Genomic DNA, 22,839 nt, shown 5'->3' with positions numbered 1-22,839 from the left:
AAAGGTCAGCAAAGTTCAAAGAGTATTTGTTTCAGTAGTAAATAATTGTGTAAGTAATTTATAATCATGCAGACAGGAACATGTTATCTTAGAGAAAATTAGTATATCGCATACTGATTTTATAAGTGTGACTTATAAATCAATTCTAATGTTTAGCGGGGCTAAAATAACATTCATAAATTTCTTGTTTTGTCCAATTAATATTTCCAAACCCAACTATATTCCATTAAATTTCAAAAGTCTGACAGAAAGTCTGACTTGAAAAAAGCCTTATACTGTTAGACTTTGGTGAATATTAGAACTTTTAATGAGTATTTCCCAGCTGTCACTCTGTAAAATAGAAAAAAACTGAACAGGTAAGACAGGTAGACGGTGAGCCACAAACACCGGCGCCATCTTGGTAGAAATAAATACATGTGTAACTATAGACATGTAACAAACTTTAAAATGCTGCTCATTCCCATGAAAATACTGTGAATAAAACTGTTTTTAAAAACAGCCTTTAGTTTTTAGTTCAAATAATTTTTCATTAAAGTCCCAGCATTATTGCTTTAAAAGTTCATTTCCAAACTAACTTGTCTTTTTCTAAATGCCCATTTGTTCACTTAATGTTTTCCCCTTAATTTACTCTCTTACTTGACCCATTTTATGTTGCAAATATTTTAATGAATCTTCTGTACTTGACCTCCTCCAGTTTTTAGTGGATACAGCAGAGGTCCATGCAGCAGGGGTCCAACTTGGACTAGACATACCATCTAACTTGGTCCAACTTGGACAGGCCCAGTGGCCCATAATGGTTATGGGCCACTGGGCCTCTGGATTACTGATTTGCCCCACTGGCCCCTATTTCTGTTTTAGGTCCGTGGGATTTGGAGGCAAAAAAGAACCAGGAAGACTATAATTTGCCAGCTTCTGCAGGCCAACCAATGCCACCTGTTATCATTGTGCTCATTAAGACATTGCAGCTCCCTGTAATAATACGAGAACAGTAAAGATCCTTCCTATGCTTAAAGAACTTTCATAGTTTTTGGATAAATGCATAGACTTCTTAAAAGTTTCGTGATTTTAAAAAAGTGAATATCTGGTAAAATTTGCAACCAATATGATGCTCACTGGAAATGTTTTTTACCTTCTTTCCTACCTTTATAGTCATCTTGTAACTCATCTTGTAACACTGATATTGGATCACGAGGAGGACCATAAATGAAGACTTTTTACATCACAGAATGAAAATGGAAAAGTCCTTTAACAAAGTGAACACCATACAACAAAGGTGTCAAAGCCATTTTAGCGCGTAGGCCACATAAAGTTGCAATGGTTTGAACTTAAGCAGAACCACTAAACCATTTTAACAATAATAAGTTTTTCTTTGAATGCAAAAAAGGAAAAATGTTTTTCTTGTTTAGTATCTATAAAACTAATATGTGAGCACAGGTGAAATATGCACACGAGTAGTCTGCTGGAGGTCATTCTGTAGGGCTCTGTCAGTGCTCCTCCTGCTCCTCTTCACATGAAGGAGCAGATACCAGACCTGCTGGGTTAATGCCCTTCTATGGTTTTATAGCTTCTACCACTCTTGAGCCTGTGAGGAGGAGGTTGAGTACCTCTGCAACCTGAATGGGCTGCAGATATTGTCTCATGCATTAGTGACACACTAGGAAAAAGCAAAATAGAAAAATAAAGAAAAATAGTACACAAACTGAAGGAGAAAGCAGTGATCTATGGTCACCACATGAGAAATGAGTCTGTTGTGGGCAGTGCTGTGCTGTGCTGTAGTGTGCTGGAGCAGCAGACTGTGGGAAGTGGATAACAACAGAGTGAATAAACTAATTTGCGAGGCCAGTAATGTTGTGTGTGCGAAGCCTGATTCTCTGACAGAGGTGTCAGAAAGGAGGATAGAATCTAACTTATGGTCAATATTGCACAATCCGTCACACTGTCTTCCTGTTATGCTGGAGCATGTTCAGGAAATACTCATTCAACCACATGCACTACAGAATGCTACAGGAAATCATTCCTACCTCTGGCCATCTTTACAACTTTTCCTTATCATAAATGGACCGTTTTCACTTGCAATATCCTGTCTATACTCTGCATAGCATCATTTCAACTGTAGAATATTAAAATGAATATTGCACTTATTTTTACTTATTTTTTATAGAGAGTTAACTTTTTTAATCGTTCATATATTTAAAGTGACGACTGGTAACAAAACAATTTTCCACTGGGATTAATAAAGCATTTGGATAAAATGCATGCCCTTTTGGGGGGAGGGCTGTTTGTTGTTGCCTCTCCACTACACATGTTGTTACTTTCATGAATAATGAAGTTTAACTGACTTTGTGTTTCCTTAAAATTTTTATTTATTTATTTATTTATTTAACCAGTTCTTTTCACTCGTCGGACGCTCAGAAATACAAGCTCTAGGGAGTACATTTGAATGCAGCACAGTTTTACCGCTCTGTCCTCCGGTTGTCATGGTGACCTTCAGGGCCTGGATTTTGAAGAAGATCCTCACACAATTATATCATTTCGTGTATGTGAAATCGTACATACGCATTACAGTGTTTTTAAGTAAGAACATGGTGTACTGTTATTATTTATTAACGGGATTTAGAGCCTCTTTCTGAACGGGCCACATGATGGCGCTGTAAGGACAGTAATACACCTCTAACGTATCGTCAACATCCGGCGACACGTCTCTGAGACACCCTGCTAAGCCTCTCGATGCATCTTTATTTATTTAAACCGCTTCAGACGCTTTATTTAAAGGAAATACTGTTTGTTTGACGCTTTCTTGCAACTTGAAAGCCAGTTTTAAAGTGTAGCTAACCGGGTTAGACAACGCCAATGGGGGAGGTGAGGAAGCTGCAGAAGAAGTTGAGACAGATTGAAAATCTGGAAATAAAAATCAATCTCACCCCAGAGGAAAGATTCAAGGTACAGAAACACTTCATTCGCCTTTCCCTCTTCATTACATCTCCGTCTAGCCTGTGTGTAAATCCTGAATAAATTTCCCTCAGGTGAAGCACGAGGTAATACCTGCAAGAGCAGCACAGACACACATTTAGCCTAAATTAAGAACATCAGATAGATATCGACTTGCTGACAGTCACTACAACAAAGCTGTCTATTCAATAGACCAAACAGTCAGTGTAAGCATTAGAGGTTTGCCACGCATTACAAGTCAGCTGCAAAAAGGTGTGAATTAAGGCTTCTTAAAACTAACAGTGTTGGCAACGTAAAGCCATGATTAACATGCATTAATAATAACCGTGCAATGAATAATTTGACAGTTTTCGCCCCAGGAACGCCAGAAGATCACAGGTTGAGCCGACTGCATCTGGAAAATATAATAATTAGAAACTTCAGAAAAGCCTCTGCGTATTAAAGACCAGAATGTGAATGCAATAAGAGAGTGGCCGAGCCCCACAGCAGTGATTTCCATGTACTTGGTTCTGGCAGCAGGACTGTAAATGCACGCATGCATGGCGTGACACACATTTACTGCTGAAAAGCATTTGGCAGCGTTTTTCCCAAACATTTTGTGCATAAACAATGCAAGCCAAAATTTCAATTTCAAGACACACCTGTAGTCATAGTTGTGGAAAATAGCCTGCACATCATCTGAAATAGGATCGTTCTTCTTTTAATTATATATTCTCAGATGACGGCACATGTAAAGGATCTGGAGGGAGCTTTAAACCTACAGTTTAGCTGGTTCCCTCAGTCTGATGAAGCCATGAAAAGTTTTTACCTTTTTACTATATAAGCATTTTATGAGTTGCAGGGACTCAGGTGGGCTGAAATTTGGAGCTTTTTCTCTTTTTTTTATATATAAACTATCTCTATCTAAAGCTATATATATTATAACATATATAAAACTCCAGGTGTCAAAGCCAAACTTTGTACATCATAGTTTCAATTGCATTGCACCAGTTTAATCTCTGTGACATGGAGTAACACAAACAAGCAATGGCATCTTTCATGTTTGATTTGTTATCTCATCATTCACTGGAGAAAACATCAAACACTGCATGCTGGGTAAACCTTCAAGGGTCATATCAACATGTGGGATAGATGGCCAGTCAAAGCATGTGAAAGCTGTAATATTTACCTGCGTTTATATACTAGGTTCATCTCCATCATCTCGCTGTGATTCCCTCTGTGCCAAAGGCATTTTCTAATACAGTCACATTTCAGCACTTACGAATGCAGCGTTTGGCTGTGAAATGAAGAAACAACATTGGTACTGACATGTTCTGTATAATCAGATTCTGTATAATTTCTTGGCTTAAACCTGGCCTTTATGGTGTAACTATGCATATTTCCAGCTGTAGTTAGGGTAAAAAGTCTTTGTTACCTTACATAACAGAATTTTATGCATATCTGTCCATTTAAGAAACGAAAATGGATGTTAAACTGAAATAAATGAGCCCCACTTATGTAAAATACTGGTTATAATATTTTGTTGCCAGAATTGTGTATATGCAGTAAAACCCTCTGAAACAGTTTGGAAAGATATCACAAAGAGGATCCTGAATATATCTATTCTGAAAATGAAGTAGGACCTGAATCACAGACGATCAGAGGATGATCTGAAGTGAGCCAGCAGATTAGGACACGACAAGTATCACAGCAACTGGATACTTCCCGCCAGAGTTTGCCGACTTTTTTGTTTTTAATTCAATTTTGTTTCAAAGAGTGATTTAGCTTGTATCTGTTTAGTTCTTTTTTTAGTTTCACTGTTAGTATAATGACCTTGCTTTCCTCTAAAGTTTAATAAAGTGAGTGAAAGGGACACGCCATCTTATGCCAAAAGAAAAATGGCACTAGATTAACAGGGAATGAGGCAACGAAATGCAACAGGATCAACCACTGACATATTTGATGGTATCATTGAGCAAACTCAAATGATAAAGTCTAAAAAATCAGCTGATTATGAGGAGGTCAGTCGGGAGCATTTACACTTTATGTCATAAAAAACTAACCAAAACATAAAGGTAATGTGAAACAGTGACAGTAACAAATATATTGTGCAAATTAAATCAGTTCTTACTTATTTATAATGGATCGTCTCTCTATTGCAATGTGATGAAGCAACCTGACGGTGGACTTCTGCAGACTTGGGCGACCCACAAGATGTTGAAAAACATAAAAAAGTAGCAACATTTTCACTGTAGTGTTGTTAAAATGCAGTTATATTCAGAGTTTTTCGTTTTGCAGCCTTTGCTTCACAGTGTAGTGGTTTACACACTCGCCTAACAAGTGAAAGATCCTCAGTTTGATCCCAGGAGGAGAAACCAATCCCCTGGGGGTTACGTCAGCAAAAGCAGCCAGCATAAAAAAAACATCTGCAAAGCCACCTGCCGTGGCGACCCCTTGTGAATAAGGAAGCAGCTGAAAGTGGCTTTATTGTCTCCTTTACTTAATGTGATAAAAGTTTAGATTAAAAAAAATACAGGTATAAAATAGAAACGTCACACCGACAAATAAGGGAAGATGATATCAACTTTATGTGCAGGAAAAGATCAGAACAGGTACAATTTCAAATCAATTATACTGCAAATTTAGGACTAAATACACGTGCTACTTCCACAGTCTTTTAAAAAAAATAGCTTAAAAATTCCCATACTAACCAGTTCAAACATCTCAGCTTGTTCCATAGGAGAAACCAGGAAGAGGAGCAGGTGCGTCTGACTTTATTTCGACTCTGCAAGCAAACATTCGTGGTTTAAACACATGTGTATTTAAACCAATTAGAGGAAGGAACCAGGCCAAGGAGAGATTCATTTATAAAAGCCTGCTTTAGTCTTTGGACATATACAGCTGGCTTCTTATCACTTTAGAGAACAGTGTTATGTGCAGTTTTCACAGCTAGTAATAAAAGGTAGGCACAATGGTTTAGAGTATCCAACGTAGTGGGATTCTTTCATAAAGAGCAGATCACTATAATCCAATAAAGGTGAAAAATGAAGTGTTACTTTGCCGTGTGGGAGAAGAAACTTAATTTTGATGTGCTTTCCTTGAGCATTACCATTTATTTCTCTACTTCGCTACATTTTAGAGCAGCGGTGTCAAACTCATTTAAGTTCACAGGCCACTAGGAGCCTAGTTTGATCTCAGGTGGGCCCTACCGGTGAAAACACTTCATAGTAATCATGTAATAAAAGCAGACTTTTAAATTCTTCTTTTTTCTTATACAATGTGAAGATCGACTTTCTGAATGCGTTTAACAAGCCTCTCATTCACAAAACAGATGAAGTGCAACCTGAGATGTTTTAGAAAAATAAGTGCAGTTTTTCCACATTCTGTTATTACAAAGAAACTTGTAACATTGTGATCATGGATCTTCATTCCAAAACATACTTCACCGTAACACGCCACAGGGAATGTCTTTGTTTATAAGAAGCCTGTGAAAATGAGAAGACTGGATCATGTCATGATCTTAGAGGTCTGAATCATTAACCACTTACAAAACAATTTTTATCCAACAAAATACAGTCTTCTACTTCTTCTTGTTTTGGTTGTTCCCTTTAGGATTTGCCACAGTAGATCATCTTCCTCCCACCTACCCTTAGTATCCTCTTCTCTCACATCAGCCCTCTGCATGTCCTCCTTCACTACACACAACTCCACATTCAGCATCCTTTGTCCAGTATCTCCACTATCCCTCCCCTGCACAATTCCAAACCCTCTCTGCCTCGATACTCATTTGAGCTGTCTTTCTGATGTACTCATTCCTAATCTTATCCACTTTGGTCACTCCCAATGAAAATCTTCAGCTCTGCTACCTCTAGCCTGCCCTCCTGTCAATTCTAGGTATTTATATATATGTGCAGGCCACAATAGGTGGTCCAGTTGTGGCCTACAGAGGCTGCATGTTTGATACCCCTGTTTTAGAGTGAAACATTGTGTCTTTTCTTTAAATAATTGATCTGAAAGATATATTTGCTGGTTACATTTTTAATTAGAAAAGTAGACGGCAGTCTTAACTAGTCTAAAGTGTGGCCAGCTAGATTAAAGTGGCACTTCCACAGCTGATGATCAAATATTACGATTATACAGCAACACTTTATTGTTCTGTTTTAAGAATACATTTCCCACAATGCAAAAGTGTGTTAGATGCACTGCGCCTTGGAGATTTCCAAATGCCTGAACCAATGTTTTAAAAATCTGTATTCCGCAACCTCCTGCTGGTAAAAACCACGATGATTTCGGTGGCATCGAAGCTCCACCGAGAGCCACAAAAGATATAAACACTGATTTTCACAGGCAGATTAAAACACTGACAAGTAAATTGAGAAATAAAAACTGGGGGAGTGCTCCTTTAACCGAGGGACCAGCCACCTAATCTAAAACTGACACGCTTGATTCACTCATTCATGCATATTTCAAAGCTCACAATCTGACAGGAGTATGGTGAATGTTGCGGGCTGCAGTCTAATAAATCGAGACAGGCCGGGTATGTTGGTTGTGCATATAAACAACTTGTGGATTTAGCAGCTTGGTTTACAACCAATCTCGTGCCTCTTCCCTTCTCAGATCTCCAGGAAGGCGGAGCTTCGTTCCAGATTGGCTGAGCTTCAGCTGCAGCTTTCTGGCCCGCAGCAAACTCTTGGGATTGTGGGAGACGGAAAAAAGGAGAAGATGAAAAGACAAGTGTAAGGAAGTGAGGGAGAGGTACCAGCCACGGGTGGGGGGGCAGATGAAGAGAAACATAATTCTTCAAAAGCAACAACATTCACTTTGAAGCCTTTGATCTGTTTTGTATGTCTATCCAAACATATTGCAGGTCAAATACTGTCATGCTTTAGGAAATTTGGAACTTTCTACTGCTCGTCATGTGTAAACATCATTCAGGGATCACGTTGTCCTTATCAGAGCCCCTAAGGAGTGAAATCCGCATGTGTGGACATTAACATAAAACTGAATGAAATACGCTGATTTGCTCCTGGCAGGCAGACTAGGAGCTCTTAAAGGAGTATTATTTTAGTTTGTATGACACTTGGAGATCCTCCACAGGTATCCTCACTGTCACCAAGCTGTGACTGTGTGCAGTTTGCATCTTGATTATATATTCAGCACCTGCTTTCTGCACTGGCACAGGGAGGATGTCCCTGAGGCCCTTCCATCACAGACGCCTCCAGCCTCCAAGATCCTTAAGGGAGAAGAGGAGTCCAGAGCTCAAGCAGCGCCAGCCCCGGCTGCCAGGCAGAGGAAGGCGGAGATGGGCAGAGAGCAGGAAAGGACAGCGGCGGCCAAGGTGTCAGATAACTGTCAGGACGTGTCAGGCGACTGCGCGGGCTCTGACGAGGAGCGGCTACTACGGCAGGAAGGTGGGATAATTAAGAAAAGTGGCTGAAGAGATTGCCTTTACGATTTGTCACCGGCAGTTAAAAGCACAAAGCGGTGCCCTAATTTGTGATTAACATCTAAAATCAGATTATTCTTCTTTGCCCCGAAGGAGTCCTAACAAGCTCACGAGGCTGCCAGTTTTAAAACCAACTGGCTGCATATGCTCCCCTGAAGACAGGGCCCACGTTTTGCATCCTTGGAGCTAATTTAGCCCCACGCTTTGCAGTGGCAGACTAATCCATATTGAAGAAGTGTGTAGATTAACGAGCCAGGGTGCTGATGAGTCAACACTGCTAATTGCACAAATCATTTCTTTTACAGAAGCTGAATTTACATCCCTCAAAGCGTCGTGGGAGAAGGCGAAGTTTCGCTTGAGGCTGTTGCAGGGTCACAGTGACATAGTCACCTGCGTGGTTGCTGTTGACAACCTGGTGGTTTCTGGGAGGTAAAGCAGGAAAAGAAGACTCGATTTGCATAATGGATATGCAAAGTGAACATTTCACCTAATTTATCACTTAATAGGCTCTTGCTCTCTCCCTCGCTGTCTGACATATATTTGGTTTTCTTCCTCCGCCTGATCACTCGGCGCAAATCTCTTGCGGTTTATGTGGAACGCCTTTTAACTTTGCTTGTTTTCTCCCCCCTCTCTCTTTCCATCCTCCTGGGCCCTCCCTTTCTCTTCCCGTCCGTCATTCTTACTCTTAAGTCGAGATACGACAGTGAAGGTGTGGCACGTTCCCACTGCAACAGAGCACAAGAACTTAGGAGGTCACACCGGCGGGGTCACCTGTCTGGCAGCACCTCCCCCTGCGTATTGCAAGAGGCTGGGTGAGGAAACACACACACACACACATCCTAACATGTGGGCCGAGCAGAGCTGAGTAATGCCTCTGTCCTGCGGTTTGGTAATTATAGGAGCAGTTCATCAGATCAGCCCAGAGAGATGTAACCACAGTGGACACTTTAGAGAGTTCACTGTCTGTCTGAAGCAGGCAGCCTTCCATCATTTGCAGTCCAACACATCTCCAGCTCTCCTCCTACATCCCCTCCCCACCTGCTTCCTCAACTTAAAATACCAAGTGTAGAAGTGCACTGATGACGCAGCTCAGTCGAACCATAGTCTCTCTTACTAATTACATGGTTCCTTTTTAGTCATTTTCAGTCTTTGTCTTGCGGTCTCCTCTTTTTTATTTTGTGCATCATCACTTATTTACAGCTTTTTGCCAGCGTAATCTCTTTTCTCTTTCCGTCTCCCCTCCTCTGTCCCCATTCTCCTCTTTGTTTGTCTGCGCGTACCCCCTCGCCAGCCTGGTCCCTGTCTTTGTCCGACAAAGAGAGGTTTATCTTGAGTGGCTCAGTGGACTGCTATGTGAAGATCTGGGCCCTGAGTATTGGTAGGCTTAACCACACAAACACACACACACACACACACACACACACACACACACACACACACACATATATATATATATATATATATATATATATATATATATATATATATATATATATATATATATATATATATATATATATAGGTAGATGGAGCCTGAGGGTTGTGTGTGGGAAATGTGCATCGTAATCAATGTTTGCCTGTGTGACTGATGGCCTGCGCCCTGTCAGTTAAATTAGATTTTTACTGTTTCCTTCAGGGCAGTGTGTTAAGTCTATCTACACATTCAACGCTGTGACCGCGCTCTGCTTTGTGCCGGAGGAGGATGGCTACATCATCACTGGATCAGGTGTGTTTTCCTGAGGACAGTAGGTGTTGGTGACATATCTATTTTTGTGCATGTATGTGCCCATATTTGTTGTTGTTGTTGTTGTTTATGGGACTAATATGCATGCAGAGTCTGACAATGTGGCATCATCTGCCAGTGAGTTAGGGAGAGCAGCTCAGAGTTATCGAGCTGAATCACAGAGATGGAGGCACACAGTTTAGGCAGCCAGGCTCAGGTGGGTCAACCGTAACCCACAATAATGACTGCCAGTCGCCTGTCAGCGCGTATTAACCTCACACTCTGTCACCCCGCAGACGGGGGGAAAGTTCAAGCCTGGAGCTGGGACACTTTCCAAAACTGCCAGTCAGTCAATGCTCACCAGGAAGCCGTCACCTCCATCCAGGTGGGTGGGTCACTCACCTGCTGACCATCACGCTCTCTTCACACGGAGGATGCTCAAGCTGTTTTCATTTTCAGCCTATTTTTAACTTGAAGAGTTTTTTTGTTTCCCTTCTGTGGCTGTCTAACGTAGTTTTTCAAGCTCTTGATTAGTAATTTGTGAAAAAGCCTCTTCCCCGGAAATCAAATGGCTATATTTCTTCACATCATCCTCACGCAAGCTTTCCTTGTTTATTGCTTTCAAATGGAAATCAAAGATATTTGTTAAGATGTAAGCTGTGGAGCTCGTCCAATTTTAGAGCATACTGTATATATTTTGAGCGAAAAAAGGCTTTTTTATGAATATTGAAACCCAGAGCTGGATATGCACATTTTTTTTCAATTTGCAATCATCATAATATGCCTGAAGCATTAAAGCGTAGCACATCATTGTCATCCTCTTTGTTGTTTATCATGCAAAACGCAAAATCCATTTATAACCAGCAGCAGAAGCGAAGAGACATTTTAAAACTGTTCACACACTTCTCTTGCATTTGCACTAACATGCATACACTCACTCTAAGACACGTGTACACAGACACACACACATAGGGTAAAGACTTAAATCACCATGACAACTGTGTCTCTTGTGCCCTCCGCAGTCTCAGGGTCCGCTGGTGTTCAGCGGCTCGGCTGAGGGAGGGTTGTCTGTGTGGGAGAACCGGGGTTCGGATAGAGACCCCCTGAGGCTGCTGCACCACTGGAACAGCCAGGTGACAGGCTGCGGAGGGGGGGCGTGCGGGCGTCTAACCCTCAGCCCGCGGGGAGACAGAGTGTTCCTGGCTTATGGTCGAGCCTGGCTCAAGATCCTGCACTGGAGGACCGGTAAGCTGTGTGTGTGTCAGAGAGAAAGATCCAAAAAGCAAGGCAGATTTAGTGAAATCTGCATAATCCTTCCACCTAACATCTGTCCAATTATCACAGGAACGATGACCAGACTGACCAATCACAGCAGTATCACCGGAGTAACAGATTGTATTCACCAGACGGGAGGCCTCCTAATTGGATCCTGCTACGATCTGGCGAATGGAGAGAGCAGGCTAAATTGTGAGTCCCACATCCCTCTTTTTTACCATTGCAGGTGCTGTTGCAGAGCCCGCACTGCTTTGGTATCTTCAGAGAACCAGACCATTTTTTGGCACCTTTGAAAACCAATAATTATGCAGTGTTGCTAACAGAAGCTGGGATAATTACCGTGGGAAGGAGATCATTGTGGACAGAGTCTGGGGGCTGCATCCCGCAGCAATTCCAGCTTTGAGGCCAGCAGATTGGTGATGGTGTGTTTATGCCAGCTATTCTTTAGGGGAGGGGAAATATGTGGAACTGGTTCTAGATTGGGGACCAGTGCCGCATTGCTGGAAAACGAGCAAAACCAATTTCAATTTACCGAGAATGAAATAACTTTGTGTTCCTCCGTTGACCTCCGGTCCCATCATGTCTCTCTCCTCTCTCTAGTGTTCTCTCTGCCTCAGTGTCGGTACCTGGCCTCTCTGACCTGGCCTGACGCTCCCAGAATCATCTGCTTTGCGGCGTGGACCACTGGGAGCGGAGACCACCGATGGGTCACCGGAGGTCAAGACCTCATCGTTTGGGAGCAGCTCCCGAGTTCCGGGAGGCAAAGGTGGGAGCAATACTTGTCAACACCACTGGCTTAAAAAGATTATAGATCCAAGCTGCTCAATTATCTTCCTTATTTGAATATTCATTGTTTGTTCTGAGGTCAGCTGCACTGTTAATTCTAAAGCTATAATTGGATTTAATGCGCTAATGGGTTTAATTGATTTTGACACACACATTTATCTTGATATGCTTTTGGTTCAGAGGGTGTTAAATCTAAGGCGAATATAAGGGGCTAGAACCAGCCTGCCAGAGGGCCCAATCTGGTCCACTGGACGGCTTTGCAAAGAAAAGTCATGAATGCTTCCAATTTTTTGACGAAATCTCGGTGCAGTGGTACCAGCTTGACTGTACTGGGAGTAAAAATCTGTGAAAAGTTGAAAGTATTTCCAGGACACACCGAGTTTGAGGACTCATTAATCAGAACATACTGTGGTTGTTCAGTTGTGATTTACTCCACATATGAAGGTTTTGTGCCTTTGTAGATCAGCTGTGTAAATTGTAATGCACATCTAATGAGAGTAGATTGAGTGAACGTGCAAAATTGAGACGTATTTCTACAGCTGCACCTTTTTCCTCAGACATCTCAGGCTGTTTTTCATCTGTTTTCTAAATGCGAGTGTTGCCAGAGCGTGATCTATAGGTTGCTATGCAGTAGTTTTACTGTTTGGTCCACTTGAGATGAAATTGGGCTCTTCTGTGAACTATAACGAGCTTTATTTAATTGCTGGTGTAAATGTTACAGGGGTGATGTCACAGCAAGGATAGACAGTCTAATGGATTCCTGTTTACTGGAGTCAGAGGGAGACACTGAAGATGACGAGGAGACTGATGGTACACACACACACACACTGCAATTTCACACACATTCACATCTTCATTTGCTGCCTCACACGTTTAATGAGCAACCGTGGAATTGCCGAAATGAATACGGTCGTGTTAATTTTAGATGATGCTTGTCGTGAAAAATCGTTATGACCCCCTCGTCTAATTTAGATTACGAGGATAACGACGAAGGCGGCGATGAAGGAAAAGACAGCCGGTCCGCCGCCGCGGAGGAGGACGCAGGGTCCGGCTCGTGGCTCCGCTGCGCTCTCCAGTGAGCGCCGCTTTCTCCTGCCGAGAACACCGCGGCCTGCAGCCATGAAGAGGAAATGAGAGGGTGGGAGCGAAGTGACAGCGAGGGAGGGTGCAGGGGTGTGAAGTGTGACAGACCGAGTATCAGTGTTGGAAGGAGAAAGTGAGCGAGTGTGCGTGTGAGCGCGATAAGCAGATTGTTTTCTGTGTAAATATTATTTTCACATACAATAAAGCTGTCACACTGTGACTCTCACCAACAAATTTGCATCTCTTTTTTTCTCTTTTTGTATTTCCATCTGACCCCGTCTCCTCTGGAAACACCAGTTCCTTAGCCTCCTCTGCCGGCGTAAATGAATGTAAATTAAATTTTACTCCCGTCATTCCTTTCTCTCGCGCCTCTTCCTCTTTACTGTCTGTATTTTTGTCTCTTTTTTTCTCTCTGGGGTGTCCTTGCTGTCTTTGTAAACACAATTGGAGAGGTTTCTTTTTTTTTAACCTCCGCCTCCAAAACGAGCTTATTAATGTCGTCCTCGGTATCATTTCTGTTTGGCTCGTCAAATTCATTTCTTTTTCCTCTGTGTCCGTTTAATTGAACCCATTTAAAAAAAACCACATAATTAGCATTTAAATCTCTTTCCTACAGTCTCTTGCCCTCCCCACGTCGCTCTCTCTCCCCTCTCTTACTCCACCAGACTCTACATGTCTCAGTCGCTAAGGCAACCGATGCTTTTTTTTTCCCTCCCTCCCTCACTCTCTCTCTCCCTGTATCTCCCCCTTTCTCTCTGTCTCCCTCTCTCATTCCCTCTCTCCACAGCCAGAGGTAGGCATGATAACTGATATGTGTCGGAGCGCGTGTGTTCGTGTGTCTCTGAGTGACATTTCTGTGGCATTTATGCAGTAGTTGTTGATAGGAAGTTATCTCTCTCTGCTCAAAGTGACTTATAGAGTGCTCGCTCCATGCATGACGACTCTAATGATGATTAATGTGCCGTGCTCAGGTGTGTGTGCGCTGTGGATGTGTGTGACAGGGCAGAGCAGACGGCCAGTGTGTACTTCTGGATGTTTTTTTTTTTTTTACCATGCAGATGTGTGTGAACATGTGGCGGACAGTTGAGCTTTAAATTGTGATGCCCCGGGGAGTCCGCTTCTTTCAAAATGTGACAGAGTTGGCTTTTCGCCAGCACTCTTGCTGCTGTCTGTGTTTACATGGATTTTACGTGGCAAAACACAAGCAGAAGAAGAAGAAGAAAGGAAGCGACAAAAAGCAGGACCCTCCCCCCTTTCTGGCTTTTATTCCTCTCTTGCCCCTCTGTTTTATCTTACAGAGAGAGATGATCGGAGAAGAGGAGTCTCAGTGAACAGAGTGAAGCGATGGAGAGATGGTAAGATGGATAGTTTGTGAGGTGGAGAGACGTGTGGGATGCAGATGCATAAAATGTCATTCTGAGTGATGGCCGGCTTGAGAATCAATGTCTAAGCTGTTGAGGTTGTGCAGGGCGGCCGCGGACAATGCATTTTCTCAGATAACTGTCCTGTCACTCCACCCTCTCTCATCCTTTCTCCTTCACCTTTCCTTCCAGCTCCATCTCTCCTGTCGCACGACTGACTGGCCTCATCTCTCTCCTCCTGGTTGCTTTGGTGACACAGCCCTCCACCTGTAACCGTGACGACAGAGAGGCCGAGGAGCAGGTGGACGCCCTGTCGGTCCAGCTGTCCGTCACCGCCCAAGTCACGCCCACCCCTCTGTGGGCGGTGGTCTGGGGTCCCACGCAGCAGCTGGAGGACGAGACCTACCACTTCCTCTCCAGCCAGGAAACCGATCACCTGTATCTACACGGGAACCAGCAAGAGGCCAGCACCGCCACGCCTGAGAACTGGCTTTACCCTGACGAAAACATGCAGCCACCACTGGAGCCCAGAGACCAGAAGGGAGTGGAGGATGGTGGGACGGAGGCAGAGGAGACAGAGCCCGAGGAAGGTGGGCATCAAGAGATGAAGGATTTCTAAATAAAGGTGTCCATGAGTTGCAGTGAGCGAACACACTCACATGCCAGGAGTCCTCCAGGGAATTAGCTGTCATCAGGGTGAAGGCTGACACCCAGCTGTGTGCACCCGGCTGTGTCTGCGGCAGGGATTGCCTAATAAAGTTCTCATCACTCACAGGGAAGAATTAGCCGCTGTCATAACTGCAAAATACAGAGGAGACGTCATTGGATGGGTGTGATAGTTGGAGGCTAGAGTCTTGCACGTCCAATTTGATGTTTCAGCTGGCTACACTGTTTTCTTCTTTTGTTCTGGATACACTTAAACAATCTGAGATGAATAACTTCGTGAGTGTGTGTGTAAATGTGTGTGTTACAGTGGACCCTCAGTTCTACGTCACCGTGACCATCTCCTCGCTGCTCATCCTGACAGCAGTCATCATTACAGCCAAACTCTGGTAGGAACCCAAATTCTCTCCTCCACCGTGTCGTGTATGTGTTTGTCCATGACCACATAAATATGAGGTGGGCATTGCTGAGTAAGGATGAGGCGACTTTCCTTGTGTGAGCCTGACACGCAGCAGGGTGGTGTTACTGGATTCTTCTGATTAAAATACCTCAGGGCCTTTTTTTTTTAAATGGTAAGAAATAGAAACTGGGTATTTTCCAAAAACTGAAATTGCACGCTTCAGTGGAAGCGTATGAATGTAGCAGCATCTTGGACACTTTAATGTTGAGAGAGGTGTATGAGCTGCTAATTATCATCTTGTTTTTGTTCTTTATTTTAAAATCATGGTTCTTTCCATTAAAGCAGGGATGTGTTGAGGCCAGCTGAATGTTTGATTAGAACAGTCCCAACATGGGGATTTGTAACCCCACCAAGGAGTTGAAAGAAAAACCTGAGGCGTAATGAGATGATTAAAAACAAAATATTCTGCTACAGAAAAAAAATTTGTTTTCTGTCTTCAGACTTTTATCTCATTAATTACTAGATAATTGCACTTCATTAATATTTTAATAATTGTAAGTGGACTAATCTTGATTTGATGACCTGGTTGTTATCCAAAGACAGTGAGGAGAGGGTGCAGAAAGGCAAAATCGTAATCTTAGCTTAATCTTCACTGTAGGTTATACCTGACTCAGAAACTTGTCAGGGCAGGTCACAAGTGTTAACAGAGTAAAGCATACTTTAAAAAAATGGGGTTGAAGGTCTCTGGAGGCCATAGGCTGTGATGTCACCTGTGGGTTAACAAAGTCTTCACTTGTGAGTCCTTGAGATGAGCGTTTTCGGATGTCGCTCTCTTGTTTTTTTAACCACTAAGCAAGTATGCATGCTCATAGGTAACACCGTGTTAATCACATGCTAGCCACGGGCTAAATCACAGCCTGCTTTATTGATTATTTTACTCCAAATGGGAACATGATTTGCTAAGTAGAAAGGTCATAATTTTCTATTAAATTAATAAGACCGAAAACAAACTCATTAGGAAAGACTTTACGTAGGAAGTGGACATACCCATGAAGCCGTGACGTCACCCATTGCTTGGTGTAAGCTTCAAATTTAGCATTTTGGCTGCTGACCATGTTGGTTTGTGGAGCCTGTATTTACTGTATTTGGGCAAGAGGACGGAGTCATTGGCTAAGGCTAACGAACTCTGGTTAGCAAGCTGAGCAAGTAGCATCCATAAACTGTATGTGAGCAACACAAAGACACAGACATCTGCTAATTAGTCTTAATTAACAGACTGATTAAAATACTGCTGTGAATTTCACTCATTAAAACTGAAGCACAGACTTGCACCGTCGCTGGAAGTTCCTGACGGTGCTCCACCAGAAACCTCCTTGTGATTACTTTGTCTGCTAGCATGTTACCCCAGTCACCCACAGTTGACATGAATGACGCCGGCTTGTCTGCGGTCTCTGCATTTACTCTCTGAGCAGTAATTGCGAAAAAATGTGATGGAGTTCACAAACAGAAAACATTCGCCTTCATTGTAAAACAAACAACTTCTTCTCTAAAGGCAGACTATCACTGTTTCCGGTTTGCATCATTTACAGGCAAGCTGCTGTATTCCATGCAAACTGAGGGAACCACAGTAACCTGCTAACAACCAAAGGAACTGCAAGAAGTTTTTGGTGTAGCACTGTGTATCTCTGTTTCAACCTTGTGTGACTCAAGCTTAAAGGCAGCTATTGACTGAAGCTACCTGTGTTGCCACACCTTTTTAAGCCTTAAAAACATCCAAACAGTTGACTTATAAAAACATGTAATTGCTGTACAGTTGTTATAAAGGTTAAATAATCCATAGAGGCCAAAACTCTATTTAATACTAGTCTGTAAATATGCAGACTAGTGGGAGAATGTTGGCCATTTAAACATGGAAGTCAGTGGGGACTGACTCACTTTTGTAGCCAGCCTCAAGTGGCCACTAGAGGAACTGCAGTTTATGGACTGGCTTCATTTTTCAGCTCTAAGGTGAGCATCATTACCACTTTATCTTAGACTCCTGTACAGCCAGGCTTCCTCTTGGACCCAGATGAGTCTCCCCCTGCTGGAAATAAATTAAAAATGCAGGTTTATGGCTTAACTTTGAGTAAGTCAAAATTTTGACATATGGGTGTTTTTCATTGGCATAAACAAACTTTACTAACCACCTAATTGTCTTTAATTTTGAGACCTATAAGTTAAATCCATCATAGAAAACCCAGATGCCTCATGTTTAATAGACAGTTTAGGAGAGTGCTGAATTTGCTTTTTTTAAGTAGTTGTATTTAGATTTTTGTTGTTGTTTTTTTAAAGAAAGCGAGTAAGCAAGAGACACCATTTTCCCCCACACATGTGTGTAATGGGACAGATGCATGGGGTTTAGATGAGTGGGGTTTTTTTATGAAGAGGAGACTTTAATGGTTGCAGATGTGTTTTCCCGCACACACTGGCCTGCCCGTCTTGTCTGTGCGCCTGTCGCCGATGATTACGTTACGAGCCTAAATCAGAGCTGAGTAATTGCTCACTAATGACTTTATTAACAGCACTTGTGTTCCCAAAAGCCACGATTGGCACAGATGTATCATTTAGAGCCATTAAAGTTGCACTGATTAAGCATTAACTATAACCAGTGATCTCTTGTCTTATAGTTTTGAGTGTTCACGTGGTGTCTCAGAGCGTATAGACGCAGAGTGGGTGGTGTGTGCGTGCATGTGTTGTTTTCAGGCCGGGGAGGCAGGTAGGAGGTGATCGCTACACACATGGCCATTATCTCTCCGCAATGTAGTGAAGCACTTCTTCGCCTTGCTGATCAAACCAATAACGGCTCATTTATTTGACCGCTGGGACCCCTCTCTTCCCACTCTCACACTCCCTCCCCCCCTTCTTGCACTCCTCCTCCTCCTTACTATAATCTCATCTCCACATCTTACCTGAATTTCTGTTGTATCACTTTTTTTTTTCATTGCCTGTATCGGTATGATTTGTTCTCCCTCATATCCCCTTTTCACGCTCTCTCTTAATCTCAATTTTGCTCCCACACTCGTACATTATCTACCCCTCATTCCCCATCTACCCCTCCCCTCCTCGTTTCTCCTTCCCCTTCGGCTCCCTCTGGATTTTTTTTCTCTTCCTTTCGCTGAATACCTGTCCCCCCCCAACACTTCTTTTAGGTTCCTCGCTTTGTTCCAGTTATCGTCAGTGCCTTGCTCTAAAGCTGCCTGTCTCTGCACAGCCGGTACTTCTCTTATCTCCCCCCACCAGTCTCCTATCTCTCCCAGCACCGCCAGTCCGGCTGCAGATCCACAGATAATCCTCCAGCTTGCCGTGAGCTGATACATGATAAGCCCCCCTTTCTCTCTGTTCCTGAGACTGGCCTTCGCTCTTGTTTCGATAACTTACTTCACCTGGCGCTGGCAAAAAAACAAAAAACAAAAAAACCCAAACCCTACACTGCTTAGTGAATCCCAAGTGGTATTAGAATAGCGAGAACTGCAGGGATTCAGTCTGGAGACATGGCAGCAGCTCCTCTCTATAGACTGGCTCGTACTTCAGTGTCATAAATGTGTAAATAACACCATGTGTTAGTGGGAGAAAGTGCCGCGGAAGGAACGGGAAGAGGGTACAGATGGACCGAAATGATAGCCTATAGTGGAAATTGGCCACAGTCCAGTTCATTATGATTATAGAAGAGCGGCATATGTGCTCAGTGATTTTCCCAGCCCTAAAATCGTCAGTGTGGCTAATGTCATCAAGTGTGTGCCGGTGTGTGTTTGTGTGTGCGCGTACAGTGAGAGAAGGAGTCAGCCAGGAAAGAACAGGTGTTACTGAGGGACGATGAGGGTGCACGAGGGCTTTTATGGCGGTGAGAACAGCTTTGTTGTGCGTCTAAGTGTTCCAAAGAGCCCGAACCTGCGCCTCTCAACTGCGTCTTCACCAGAACTCCCCTCTCCTTACAGGAGTAATGGCACGACACCTCAGTCACGCGCCACTGCTCCGTCCGTTTCTTCGCCTTGTTGCATCCTTCCAGCCGCCAACCTTCTGACTCCCTCCCTCCCTCCCTCCCTCGCACATCTCAAAGTGAAGTCTCCTTCCCCATTTCTCGCTCTGCCTCCCTCCCTCCCCTCTCCGACACTGTTTTAATGAGTCCGATGAGTGCACTAATTCTCTCTCACAGTGGCAGGATAATGTGTTCGCTGATGCTAAATGGATCGGCTGTTCCTGATGTTCTCTGACTTTGTTTCTCCCTCTGTGTCTTTCACTCTGATCGCTCTCCTTATCGTTCCTCTCCGCGCTTCTCTTCATTTCAATCTCTGTCGTTTCCTCGTATCCGTCTCGCCCTCTCTAACCGTCTCTTACTGTGATATCTGTCTCAAACTCAAACTAACTTTATCGCATCTGTTTATGCCCCCTGCTTCTCTTCTCGTTTGTCTCATCTCTCTTCCTCCTCCTCGTCCTCCTTGCGCTTGTGTCCCACTCCACGCCGACTGCTTGCCTCTTTAACTCTTCATCCCTTGCAAATCTTGTCCCCCTACTCCCCTCCTCTTCCTCCATCTATCTATCTGACTATCCTTTCTCTCCCAGTTACGATCGCAGCTGTTCCCAGCATCCGCCCCCGCTTTCCCGTGGCGTAGCACCCCCCCTCTCCCTCGCTCTCCCTCGCTCCCTTGCTTCGGAGGACAGCCGGCAGACGCTGCACAGCACCTCCTCCTCCTTCACCGACAGGGAGAGGTAATGAGTCGCCTCACCAGCTCTACACGGCCCGAGTGTGTGCGTGTGTGTTTGTGTCAGTCTCTAAGCCGTATGTGCGTGAGCGAGTCTCCGTGCAACCCCTGGATTGAAGTTTTCTTCCGTGTCTGTGTGTGAAGCAGCCGTATTACCTTTTCGCATGCACTGTAAGGACGTACATGGAGTGTAATTGGACGGTGGTGCTATTCTCTGTGGAGTATTCAGGCCTGAAGTGTTGGCGCTGCTCTAAGATGTATCAGTGTTTTAAACTCCCTCACCAGATGAGTCATCGTGGGCCTATCAAAAAAGGCGCCCAACCACCCTCCATGAAATGATGCTTTTATTCGAGAGTATTTAAAGTTAATCTCAATCAGGATAATTATAGAGCTACACTCCAGTGCTCCCCCTCTCACTTCCTCCCCTCCCATCAGCTTCACCTCCACCTTCCTCTCCTCCTTCCCCGCTGCTCTTCCGTTTCTTCCTCCCCCCCGCCACCCTCTCCGTCCCCCTGCGACGCAGCTTTCCTTTTGCATGTACACAACTTTTCCAGCTTCAGGCCTTTGTGCTCCACTTCTCCTCTCTTCTTCTGCCTTTTCCTTCCATCGCCGGGCCTCCCCAGCTTCTTCCTTTCCTTCTATCCCTCTCACTCTTCTCCTCTGTGTCTCTTGCTGTCAGGATCCCTGTTGTGAACCTCTGAGGTGACTGTTTTTCCATATGGTAAACATTTCTACGGGGCCCGAGGAGGAGCATCAACAAGACCGGAGGGTGCGCCCGCAGCACCGTTTTTATTTTCTCTAAACTGTGAAATGAATTCAGGGATCCCAGGTATCCAGCCATCACAAAACACTCCTGCTTCCCTGAGGTCTAAAAAAAACAAAAAACAAAAAAAAGGAACATCTGAACTCATCTCCCTCCTTTCCTCCGTCCGTCCTTCCTTCCTCCTGGCTTGGTGTAAATTTCTTTTAATGTGGATCTGCGTCACTGTGACATGTTCTCCGTTTTCCAGCCTTTATTTGGCCCCGAGCTCTGCTAAGCTTCGACCCGCCACAACTAATTCACAAACAAGCAGTTTAAACAACCATGAAGCATCCCATTATCCCCGAAATGCCCTACCTGTGCTTCCACAACCGTTCCCACCGATCCAGCCCCACATGTGAAGCTGTTTAGTATTAATGGCAATCCCGGCAGAGTCTTCTTTTTACATAACATGACACTCAAATTTGGCTCAGATTAACAGGCTTGTAGATGGTTAAAAAGCCATTCTGAGCACCTCCACACACTGAACGGGGCATTTCACAAAGCTGTTTGGCACGGCTGTAGCCAGCAGCCAATGTGTTTAACATGTCACGCTCCAAAAACTGCTGTTTATTCCCCGCTTTGGGCGCCTGAAATGCAAATAGTGTGGCTATATCCCTCTGCACTATGCAGAGGAGCCTGTTTTTGTTTCAGTTTTTCCTCATGATTTGTTCTCTTAATTATCTGGCCGACGTTCACCTTTTCTCGGCGAACCTTTTTTCCGAGCACGCTTTGTTCCAGCCGGACGCTGCAGAGGTACTTCAAATATTCAGGACGTGAATGGAAGCGAGGAACCGTTCCTGCTGAAAATCGATGTTTCTCAAAGGTTTGGATGGTACACTACAAAGACAGATTGATGTATCAGTGAACTGCACATGTGATCAAAGGACTGATGTTACCACAACAAGATGTTTTTCTTCTTTTTCCCCCCTCTTCTTTTCACCCGACAGCCAAGTATCTCAATCTGGAAAACAAAACCACCATCGTTCCCTCTCACATTATTATTATCATCATTTTTTTTAGCTGTCTTGGGTGCACCAAAGGAAAGTAGAACATCAAGGAGCATCGTTTCTGTATCTCCTGTGAATCTGCATGTATACAGTAAGACAACCTGTGAGAGTTGCTTTGAATCTATTATTTATAAAATGTCTATTTTACCTATCAGTGAGTGATGTCTTTTAGACCCTTTCAAAGCCAAATGTCACTTTGTGTCTGGCAACTTTTCTAAGCAGCTTTGAGGCATGACCCCCTCCTCCCCTCCCCCTACCAGTTACACACAAACACACACAGATTCCCACTACACACATAGTGCTGGTGGCATCATGCGTAGCTCGTGCAATCCTCCAGATATCCAGTCTTGTGATTTTTAGTAGCATTCCTGTAGAAATGTGGTCTTTCTGTACCATGGAAGTTCAATAAAGACTCAATACTGGCGTTTTAGCTCTGCCTATCTGTTTATTTCTGTGCATGTTGAATAAATTCCCCCGGGAGCGGTGCGATCGGCAATGCTTTACGGGAAGGATAAAGCTTACACCGTGCATTTTAATAGCTACCCCTGTATCCTAATCTTTTTCTCCCTGAAGTGAACATTTAGTCCACTGCCTTGCATTGATTTGAAACCACAAGCTTGGCATTG

The 22,839-nt window shown here is 43.7% G+C and overlaps 2 protein-coding genes across 3 annotated transcripts; both read left to right on the top strand.

The window, feature by feature from the left end:
* The first annotated feature begins 2,507 nt into the window (after positions 1-2,507).
* Positions 2,508-13,475, top strand: si:ch211-154o6.3 (uncharacterized protein LOC563854 homolog). The gene is made up of 13 exons (XM_031744202.2): positions 2,508-2,940; positions 7,546-7,664; positions 8,110-8,339; positions 8,680-8,803; positions 9,065-9,186; positions 9,666-9,752; positions 10,011-10,100; positions 10,394-10,482; positions 11,120-11,342; positions 11,442-11,564; positions 11,973-12,138; positions 12,880-12,968; positions 13,131-13,475. The coding sequence occupies exons 1-13, from the start codon at positions 2,851-2,853 to the stop codon at positions 13,235-13,237; spliced, it is 1,659 nt and encodes a 552-aa protein (XP_031600062.1). The 5' UTR covers positions 2,508-2,850; the 3' UTR covers positions 13,238-13,475.
* A 129-nt stretch (positions 13,476-13,604) lies between these two features.
* Positions 13,605-22,591, top strand: LOC116323816 (PILR alpha associated neural protein). 2 transcript variants are annotated; one of them, XM_031744279.2, is made up of 5 exons: positions 13,605-14,596; positions 14,795-15,192; positions 15,576-15,654; positions 20,265-20,411; positions 21,084-22,591. In XM_031744279.2, exons 1-5 carry the CDS (start codon positions 14,586-14,588, stop codon positions 21,103-21,105), a joined length of 657 nt encoding a protein of 218 aa, XP_031600139.2. In that variant the 5' UTR covers positions 13,605-14,585; the 3' UTR covers positions 21,106-22,591. The 2 variants fall into 2 exon arrangements, with proteins under 2 accessions (XP_031600139.2, XP_039476044.1); XM_039620110.1 differs by lacking the exon at positions 20,265-20,411.
* Positions 22,592-22,839: the final 248 nt, after the last annotated feature.

This window comes from Oreochromis aureus, linkage group 11, assembly GCF_013358895.1.
Source record: "Oreochromis aureus strain Israel breed Guangdong linkage group 11, ZZ_aureus, whole genome shotgun sequence".
NCBI lineage: Eukaryota > Metazoa > Chordata > Actinopteri > Cichliformes > Cichlidae > Oreochromis > Oreochromis aureus.
This window is presented reverse-complemented; position numbering and strand designations above follow the sequence as displayed.

Bases quoted from the DNA above. Each gene is read 5' to 3' on its own strand.
- si:ch211-154o6.3 (XM_031744202.2), top strand. From the start codon at position 2,851: ATGGGGGAGGTGAGGAAGCTGCAGAAGAAGTTGAGACAGATTGAAAAT. The intron at 10,101-10,393 runs GTGTGTTTTCCT...GTCACCCCGCAG, and splicing joins CTACATCATCACTGGATCAG to ACGGGGGGAAAGTTCAAGCC. The intron at 11,343-11,441 runs GTAAGCTGTGTG...CAATTATCACAG, and splicing joins GATCCTGCACTGGAGGACCG to GAACGATGACCAGACTGACC.
- LOC116323816 (XM_031744279.2), top strand. The intron at 15,193-15,575 runs GTGGGCATCAAG...TGTGTGTTACAG, and splicing joins GGAGACAGAGCCCGAGGAAG to TGGACCCTCAGTTCTACGTC. The intron at 15,655-20,264 runs GTAGGAACCCAA...TTTCTCTCCCAG, and splicing joins ATCATTACAGCCAAACTCTG to TTACGATCGCAGCTGTTCCC.